Source organism: Scophthalmus maximus, chromosome 14 (genome assembly GCF_022379125.1).
Source record: "Scophthalmus maximus strain ysfricsl-2021 chromosome 14, ASM2237912v1, whole genome shotgun sequence".
Lineage (NCBI taxonomy): Eukaryota > Metazoa > Chordata > Actinopteri > Pleuronectiformes > Scophthalmidae > Scophthalmus > Scophthalmus maximus.
Genome location: NC_061528.1, coordinates 13,724,683 through 13,735,000, shown reverse-complemented (window position 1 = coordinate 13,735,000; position 10,318 = coordinate 13,724,683). Strand labels below are relative to the sequence as shown.

At 44.0% G+C, this 10,318-nt stretch overlaps 1 protein-coding gene across 2 annotated transcripts in view; it reads left to right on the top strand.

The window, feature by feature from the left end:
* Positions 1–10,318, top strand: part of LOC118282857 (E3 ubiquitin-protein ligase SH3RF3-like) — a 79,981-nt gene that overhangs the window by 56,109 nt on the left and 13,554 nt on the right. Inside the window, exons 4-7 of one of the 2 annotated variants that reach the window (XM_035604356.2) lie at positions 957–1,265; positions 1,781–1,896; positions 4,724–4,894; positions 8,740–9,017. In XM_035604356.2, the coding sequence (XP_035460249.2) occupies positions 957–1,265; positions 1,781–1,896; positions 4,724–4,894; positions 8,740–9,017 (874 nt within the window). The remainder of the gene's footprint in view (positions 1–956; positions 1,266–1,780; positions 1,897–4,723; positions 4,895–8,739; positions 9,018–10,318) is intronic. The other variant, XM_047337367.1, reaches the window with a different exon arrangement.

The following is a 10,318-nucleotide window of genomic DNA, read 5'->3' as shown; positions in this document are numbered from 1 at the left end:
CATAAGGGATGTTAACATAAATATACAGACACGTACAGAAAGCACATTTACTCTAGGTGTATTATTGGCTTGACTCATTTGTTTTTGCTCTGTAGAGACAAGAACGTAGAAAGAATGTTAACTACACTGAGGAACGTGTTTCAAAAATACTCTTAATGAAAGAAACAGCTGAAACCACTTCAATGGTTAATGTAAGATTAGATGTTTCAATATATGAAAGAGTTAATACAGGATTTAATGAATTACATAATGTATTGGCTGCTAAGGAACGTGAGTAGAGTAGAGATCAAAATGACTTCCACCCCTGCCACCTCTCTTTAAAACCAGTCCAAACATGTCAAATCAAAGCGAGCTGTGTAATCAGGTGTTTGTTTCTCAGAAGCTTCTGCGGAAAAAAACATTTCACCACATTATTAAAATCCATAATTGTGTACTCGGTGCTGGAAGGAATGTTTACCTCTTGTGTAGATGGATTTATTTGGTAATACTTACAGTAAACAGAGGACTGCAGTCGCCCAGCCCTGACATGCACTTAACATTGTTGAGGACAAAAACAGAATGAAGCCAAAAGCTTTTTTTGTCTTTTTTTCTGTCCTTCGATAGAAAAGGGTCTTATCTTAGTCATTAAGACGCCGTCGTTCAGAAGTCCACCTATATACTGAGCAACAGCTACTTAAATATGAGACACTCGACTCAACAAAAGGTGAAATAGATGCTCGACCTTTATGTGTGTTATTCCAGGATCTGAGTGTTTGACAGAGAGACGGACAGAGTGTGTGTTTGTCTCCCTAGACCAGCTGTTGTAAGTGATGATTGTTATGCTCCTAGTTTGAAAAGCTGCCAAGAAAAAAAAGTGAGGAAAGGCCACACAGACACACTTGATACGATACTTTGCTTGAACCACTGAGGACTAACATCTATCACCTCTTCTCTCCTCTCCTCTCCTCTCCCCTCAGTTAAACGAAACGGCCAAGCAGTTAATGGAAATCGACAAGCCTCCGCCAACGAGCGTCCCGGGTCCCAGCTCTGAGCCGGCCCCGTTGGGGCCCTGCTCTCCTGGGCCCTCCCCCATTGCCTCCCCGTCGAATGGGAACGGCTCTGGCCATCGGAGGGGCGAAGGAAAGAAGAACGCCAAGAAGCGACATTCGTTTTCAGCGCTGTCTGTCAGCCAGAGGGCCGCCCAACTCAACAACAGGCACAGCATGGAGATCTCCCACCCGGTGCTCATCAGTTCCTCTGACCCCAGAGCTGCTGCACGCATCCAGGTATAAACACACACACAGACACATTATGATTATAATATGTAGCAGAGGTAATATTCAGGGCCCTTACTTGAGTCAAAATAATTTTCCTTCTGTGTAGTCCAGTACAAGTATCTCAAGTACCATCATCTAAAAACTGTACTTAAGTGCAGCACGTAAGTAACTGTGCTGTTACATTCCTGGTACTGCTCGGCCAGGCTCGAAGCATACCACTGATTTCCCTTCGGTCACTCTTTGACTTTAGATATAATATATTCCCCAATCATCTACTCTGACAGTTCCATATGAATTCAATCACTGCTCTTTTTGACAGCTTTCAACTGCACACGCTTTGGTTTCACGTGTGTCGCCCCTGGTTGCATTCACACCTGCGTTCAATGTTTTTTTTGTTTTTGCTGTCTCTGAATTATACCATGGATGCATACTGAAAAGCTGGAGGCACAAACTGCCAAAAATATATTTACTCTAAATGGAAACCACAAAGTTTTGTATGCGTGAATCTTTCTGTTTGTCTTCAGGATGCATATCCCCCTGGTCCCTCCCCCTCCTCGGCAGGGGTACTGGTGCCCCCCAAAGTGGCATCCATCACCTCTGAGCTGCTGGCCCATGCCAAGGTGCAGCTGCCACTCAACATGTGAGTACGCCTCAGGGTGCTGTCAGCAGAACCCACCTGCGACCAGGGTTTCAGTCCCTCCTCACACCTGTCTGTTCTGTTTTATGAATATGTGGATTTTTTGGGGGCCTGAGATGCAAGTATGATTTCTGAACCCACCTTCTTGCTGAGTTAAAAATATTCCTTCTTTTGCGCCTAAAGATATTGGCCATGTTCCACCACCTCTGCAGCCAAATTTAGTCCTCCACTGGTCAAGGATGAAATCCTCAGAAAGGAAACTACAGTGGAAATACAGCTACTACTACAGTCAGTCAGTGTTTCATAACCGGCGTTTCAAAAGAACAGCCGTGTCCTATTCTATACATACAGTGCATTTTGCTGCAACAATGAGATGTTGAGTCACCGGATATTACATTTAGCTTAGAATCACCACAGAGTGACATGCTTTATATTTAAGCTTTTAGGGATTGATAAAAGAAAACCCCCTTTGGAAACCGCATTGTGATACAAAGGCAAGTAGAAAACAAGTGAGTCTGAAATCTGGGGTATAACAGGATGTCCTACATCCAAATTTATTTGGACATAATAGGAAAATGTGGGCAGCTTCACAAGGGAACAATTACATCTAACACAATCTGTACTGTACTAACTGTACTACTTTCACTTCAATCCATCAGATGGATACGTGAAATGTGTGACTCCTCTTTACTCTTTGATAGTGGACAGCAGAGAGCTGATAGAAAGAGGGGAGAGAGAGTCAAATCTGTTGGACTGTGGATGTTCCAATTACATGGTCAGCATCTGAAACCCTTAGGCCACCAGAAACTCAGGCAGTGAGCTTTTTTTTATTTAATAAAAAAAATATGTCTGTCCAAATGTGCCAGAAAATCAAATTCAGTCGCTACGCACAGATATCACAGGGGTAATATGACTCTGTATGCATACGCGGAACAAACTGCACATGCTGCAGTTAGAGGCTTTGCTATTGATTTCACCAACTTCACACAAGCCGATAATTTCTTAAATGGATTAAGCGCCAAAATCTACCTGACACACACACTCAGGAGCACATTTGAATTCTTGTGGAAATGTAACTGCTCCTGTCACATCCAGATGGCTGGTGCCGTGCCAACGCCGAGCAAGATTGTTCTATAATTTACCTCGTAATTAATGTACCAGGTAACTACCAGAAAGATATGTGTACCTTCAAAGAGAATGTGTGTCTGATTTTGCACTTTTATCTTTGTGCTGGACCAATTTGAAGTTTTAGACCTGGAGGATATTGTGGGATGTTTGTTGAGAGCGATGTCATTTGCTCAGTCCTCCGATCTTCCAAGGTTAGAGTTAGGTTTATGGATTATAAAGGTCCAGGTAATACATTATGCCAAAGAGGGTCCTCACCAGCATAGATGTACAAATGAGTGTATATGCAGTTCACTATGAACACACGCACACACACACACACACACACACACACACACACACACACACACACAGATACAATTAACACTCACACACAACCGTATGTCCGGAGCAGGTTTGTCCCGCTGATGAGGTCAGACGTTTCCATCTTGACCCGGCAACCTTGTCTGTTGCCATGGGGAGATAGGAGACGGTTCCCACATCTGTTACCATGGCAACGGGAGACAGCGCATATAGTGCTTGTTTACCCCTCGGTCTGATCGTCTTCGGTTGGTTTCTGGCACTACGTACTACGGATGTCTCCCAGTGACAAGACCAGCAACTCATTTAAATGATATGTTAATGCAGCTCTGAAAAACACAACTCGATACATAAACATAGCCATACACTGTGGAAAGATGCAAAATACTACATTAATCAGTGTACCTGTTTCTGGGCTTGTTAAAGAGGACATATTGACGAGTCATCCATTCACAGAACACCATACTGTTTAGGAGGGTAAATGGCAGGCTGCACTGCAACACAAAAGCACTAATGCTTCTCCGGTGTAATGTGAGTCAACTGTTTCTTTCGTCTGATTATTTTTGCAGTTTTATAATCATTTTTGTAACAGCTGGCTTATTGTTTTCATAGTTAACACCATATAAGGGCAGCTATGGCTCTCCTACTAACCAGAGGGTTGATGAGTCGATCCCCGGGTCCCCTGGTCCACGCACCAAAGTGTCCTTGGACAGGAGACTCCTAAATCACCCCGACGGCTCTGACTGCGGTGTGTGAATGATGTGTGAGAGAAATGAATTAATGTGTGTGTGAATGGGTGAATGTGACTTGTAAAGTCCTGTAAAGCGCTTTACAGGGTGGTCCATAAAAAATAGAAAAGCTTTCTATATAAAAACTGTCCATTTACCATAATTCCTTCTTTTTTTTGTCTTCATTTTTGGCCAGTTATGATACGAAAAAAGACTGTTGACTGAAAGAACTTTAAGCCCATGAGTTAAATTTACCCAAAGGCACATCATTTTTCCATGAATTGTTACTGCTATTATGAGCAGCATGACTCACCGTTTAAGTGCATTAAGTAATGTTGTTAATATTGTTGGTCTTTTGTCTCCAAAAGTGATCCTGATTCAAGCATATGAACTCATTTTAACTGCTTGTCTCACTCAAAATGACATTTAGTTGTTTTTTAAATGTTCTTTAAACAGAGAGACAGTAGATTTGATGTTCACTTATTTCGCAAGTGTGTATTGGTGCTAGCTTTGCTCCACAAAACATACAGCGCAGTGCATTAGGAGTAATATAGGTTTTAAAATGAAAAAAGCCCAGTGCAAGAGCTGCCCAATATTTGCTGCAAAATTTTAATGTTTTAACTTGGCTCACTTTTACATTTTGTCTGTTGTTCATTTTTTGCTATTTTTTTCCTTAGATATCTGGCTCTTTATGCCTACAAGCCCCAAAAGGCTGACGAGCTTGAACTTAGGAAAGGGGAGATGTATCGGGTGACAGAGAAGTGTCAGGACGGATGGTTCAAAGGCACCTCACTGAGAACAGCTGCCTCCGGTGTCTTCCCAGGAAATTATGTCACCCCCGTGTCCAGGTCAGTGAGCTGAGGCTTCGGGATGGGGACGGGGAGGGTGGGGGATTTTTTTTTTTTGTGGTGATACAGCCCTCAAGGGATGATTTCATCCTCACATACAGATAAAAGCAAGTAGCAATTATAATGAAATCATATAGGGGTGTACAGTTGGTGATGAAGCTGTAAGTACCTCTTCCTTGAGAGGAAAAGTGACTGAATTGCTCGAGAAGCCACAGTATGAGCGCAGTGCACCTACAGTAGGTTTAATCCCTGAAGTCACATGGTCAGGATAGCTGGCACTACTACTCACAGTAGTTGTGATGTGTATTGTAATGTCACATGGGAATTTCCTGGCTCCAACAAAAGGTACAGACAGAGCAGCTCAAGTTGCGTACAAATAATTCTGCTTCTTATCACCAAGGCATGCCAAAAAAAAATGCTGCAATCTGCAGATATCTGAGATTACTCATGGTGATTATGTATTTTTCCTGCGTTGATCTGTTTCCCCCACTTATCAGGATTATATTTACACATCTGGCCACCTCTGGGGTGTTTATGTATTTTTTCAATATAACCTTCCTGACTAATAACAAGTGGATCAAGGTAAATACAAGAGACACAGTGAATTTGACTTAAAAGACGAACTTGAAATAAAAAACTTTGTAAAATCCAGCCGTCAGCGGATAATGGCCTTTTTAACGTTTGGCCACCACAAATTCAGTGTCGATCACCATCATCCCCATCATCATTGTTACTTTTGGCATCCTGACCAGTGATACTCATAGCCGCTAAACGCAAATAAAACATAAAAATGAGTCTTTCTAAAATCATATTCGGCAATTTACTCCCCCTCGTTATGACTGTACAGGCTACATGAAAACATTTTTCAGTGGCTCTTCATCTAATCTGTATTCTGTTCCATGATGCAGTCAAAGAAAATGAGAGAGAGAGAGAGAGAGAGAGAGAGAGTCTTACTCCGTAAGTGTAAGCAAGGGAGATTTAGAATAATAGATAGAGAGAAAGGAAAGAGCGGCAAAAATGAGGGAGAAAAAGATAATGGGAAGATGAGGTGAAAGCTATTGTACTGCAGGATACTCAGACAAAAGAAGGAAAATCAGACGAGAGGTGGGAAAGGCCAAAGGGCTGGATGGGAGGGAGAGAGAGAGAGAAGGGGGGAGAAATTAGAAAGAGGCAGAGAAAAAACTGAAATAGACGAGAGTTGAAAGAGAAAAGACATGCGGAGGAGGAGGGAGAAGGAGAAAGAGAAAGCAAATGAGATAAGGAGATGATGATACAAAGAGATGAAACGGCTGCAAAACCAGCAGGTGTCCCTCTTCACTGGATATGAACGGCTGCTTCACATTCTGCAGTTATGCAATGAGAGGGAGGTAGAGGATGGGCGAGTAATCAAATGAGAGGCAATTTGTTATTTCTACACAAGCGTACTCTCCCCTGCTTCCCCCACCCCTCCACCTCTTCATCCTCTTTTGTCTGCAGTGCAGTGCCGAAATTTCTCGACATGATAATGAGGGGCTGCCGAAGATGCGCACAGACGCGAGCACAGGCAGCCAATATACGCTTGACAATATTAGCATGTCGTTATTTCCAAAATGCCGTTTTGGAGTAGCAATATGTACTTTGGTTTAACAACATTTGAATTAGGTAAACTTATCAACGGCACGCAAAGAAAAAGAAAGATGTCCACGTGTTGTGTTGCAGAGATGTCCACTGATGTTGGGATGCTAACCTTCTCGCCCTGGCTGGTCCCATCTTCTAATACTTGATAGTGAGTCACTGGACCGTCCAGTCGGCCCTCAGTCCAACATGAGAGGATGAAGAAGTTGTGGCTGCGAGCCGGCTGTGAGCCTGTGTGTTGCAGCCGCTCGAAACCTCTCGTGACTTTTCCTCCGAGTCAAAGGTTTCTAACGGCAACAAACGCGGGCGATGGAGGAGGAGGTCACGATAGTTTCCCTCTTAAGACAGAAGTGAAGGCAGAGGCCGTGTAATAGATGGCGGATTAACATTTCTGACCAACTCGAACATATCCCCTCCTTGAAAAAGGGCCGCCAAAGATTTCTTTGTTGGTGTTTCTCAATGTTGTCAGTAAAGGTCCACGAATACAGACGACGTGAAGGCTCTGTCCAAATCCAGTTATATGTATCTAACGGTGGGCATAGCTGAGCCTTTATTCTGGATTCATTTGCGATATTTAATGTGTCACCATTGAAAAGAAATAATTGAAGGAGTGGATGCTGATTCCGGGAAGACAGAAACCCTGGATGTCTTAAGCAGAAGAGCTCAATATATATCAAGGAGATTTCTGGTTCGTTTACACAGATCAACAAGGTGGTCAGTGTCTGGCGCCCCAAGACAATCTGCCTGCTCCCGGTCTCTGTAGTGTATTTAGTTCAGGGTAATGTCGTCATCCCCCTGCGACTAAGACACCTCGAGAGAGACTTCAGCTGCTCGATGATTGTTGTGGCAGGCAACAGACAGGTTGACCTTGCTTGGTGCCTGAGAAGACTCGTCTTAACAGTTTCTCAGGGGAGGATAGACAAAATTCCACGACAACGATGGTATGAAGGCTGCTTTGATAAGTCAATATTAACAATTACAAAAATATTCTTCGGGTTACTGGTGTTAATTTAACACCCAACACACATAATACGCAGTTAAAATCAGAGTACAAGTGTATTGTCTGTTGAGAACCTGTGAATAACCTTGCAGTTTCTGCTGGTAGAAACACACACACACACACACACACACACACGCACAGCAAGCCATAACTCGGTGTGTGTGTGTGTGTGTGTGTGTGTGTGTGTGTGACGGGAAGTCGATGGGCAGCCATAAGGGTGTGAATGCCGCTGCGTCAATGATGTTCGGCTCACTGTTCTGCCATTCAGCACTCCGCACACAGGACCATGAGCAGTCTGCAGCTCCATACATGTTACAGCAGGACACTGATCCAACAGGCAGATAATAGCACTCAAGTCACTCGCTTTGACGAAGGATAATTGTACCGTTGTGTCGCTCCTGCTCTGCTATCATGAACAAACTACTGGCGATTAACATTTTGTACTACACAAGGGTCCAACCTTTTCTTAGTGGCTTTGTGAGGATGTACTGTACCTTGGCACATTGCTGCTTTGAACTTAATGCTGTTGTCGTTAATTTTTGCTGATATTATTCACTTCAGACCACTAATCTCAACCGTCATGGTGGTGCTTGAGGAAAAGTCAATGGATCATGTCAGATCAGTAGGATTCATCATCCGGGAAACATGAGTATCTTTGCCAAATTTCTTGGCAGTCCATCAAATAACGGTTGAGATATTTCAGTCTTGGATCTGTGTGGTTTAGCCGAGTCCGTCATCAGCTGTCTGCAGACAACGGACCAATGTCTGCAAAATTGCATCCGGACATTTTCGGGAGTTTGTCGTTTCACATGATGAATGCAGCAAGAGATTGTCCAAGTCAGACGCTTTCACACCAACAAGGAAATCTCCGGAACATTCTGTGGCGTCTGGGCAGAGCAGCAGTAGATAGGAAATGACGGCACAGGAAATTTTCAAGGGGGGTGTCAGGAAAGGTTTCAGTCAGTATGCAAAGTAACATTGGTGGACATTTGCGTTCTCACATACAAGCGCCTTCAGGAAAAATTCTAAACTTCAGTGCATGTCTGAAAGCAGCTTCATACTTGCTGGTATGGAAAGAAACACCAATTTTTTCTAAAGCCAAAGACTTCATGTAAACATATGAGTAGAGCTGACAAAAGCAAAATTCAATGAACATGAACTCTGGATATTTTTGAAATGTCAATGACGACTCAACATCTGTCTCCCCTCTCTCTCTCTCTCCTCTTTGAAGGGCTCCATTTGGAGTGAGTGCTACTCGCGGCTCGTGTCTGTCCAGTCCGGTTGGCGGGAGCGGCTGCAGTCAGCTGGGGAGTAAAACCTCTGACCCTTCGTCCCCGGGCTCCCCGGGGCCTTCATCGCCCCGTCCCTCCACCCCACTGGTAAACTCGGCCAACTCTATTAACGCCGCCAGTCCCGCCTCCTCGCCACAAACTGCCGCCGCCCAGCTGAAGAACTGCCTGCGCTCTGGCCAACATACGGCGAACCAGGCGCGCACCTCAATGCAGCTGGGTAAGCAAAAGCATACGCGCATGCACACACACACACACACACACACTCCTTGTGGTACTCCAGAAAGACACAAATGAGAACTCATGTGAATCATGTGATTCACAGTGCTCATGTGAATTCCAAGCAGCCTGCTGTGAGAAGAGGAAATGAAAAGTATGTTAAGAGGAAGTATTTATGACACGGAGATGTCTCTCTGCCGCTGGTATTTTTCCGAACCTCATCCTCTGCAACATCACCCCCTGAAATGGCCAGAGTCCAGATCTTTCGGGAGCTCGCCACAGCTTAATGCCCGGAGTCTCTGATTACAGAATAGTAGAATATTGATCAGTCATTAGTTCAAGTACCCTCTACACCATGTCAAAAATGTGCAGGCATATGCTCTCGGGAGCCTCTTGGACCTCCAGTCTCATCAGTGCTGTTAAAGGAAACACATCTTGGACCGACAAATAAAAACAGTACAAAGAAAGCTGGAAGAATGTCAACGTGAAGGAGAGGATTTGAGTGTTGTTATCGTGTTTTATGTAGGCAAAAGTGAATGGATATTTGGATATTTATTACCAACAAGCTGAAAAAATGACCGTGGTCATTTAAGCACTATTTTAACAGCAGAGATGGTACAGAGATGATGGGAAATGAGAGAGAGACAGAAGGATTATGCGTGACTACATGCACCAAAGGTCCGCACTAGAAAAGGGACGTTGCAATTTATTCTGGTCAGCGTGTGACATCCCTAAGCCACGAGGAGGACATGAAACCTCCATACGAAGAGAACGTTGATGCGTGGTGGGTCCTTGCTGTACACGGAAACATTTTATAGGGGGTCGTTTAAATGCCAACACACAGTTCATTTTTTTCTGCAAGATTCTGTAAATGAGAGGTTTTATTGTCTGAATCTGCAAAATGTTCACTGCCAATGTTGTTTTTCTTCCTTCGGCCAGTCACACACAACCCTCAGAAACACACACACACACACACACACACACACACACACACACACACACACCCCTGTGTCTGTACAAGGTCCAGATGATATCAGCCTTGCTCTTGACTCAGAGTCTATTCATCTCTCCAGCGCCCCCTTTTTCTCTTCCTCTTTGTGTTTGTTCTGTCTCCCTGAGAAAATAATGGTGAGGCTGAAGAGTACACACTGTAAGAACACTGCCAAGAATAACACACACACGCACACACACGTGAACAGGTACACACATACACACATACAGACACGTGTACTCCCACATACACACGCTCACACAACTGAACACACGGACTCACAAACACACACAGTGGAATGACATCACTGT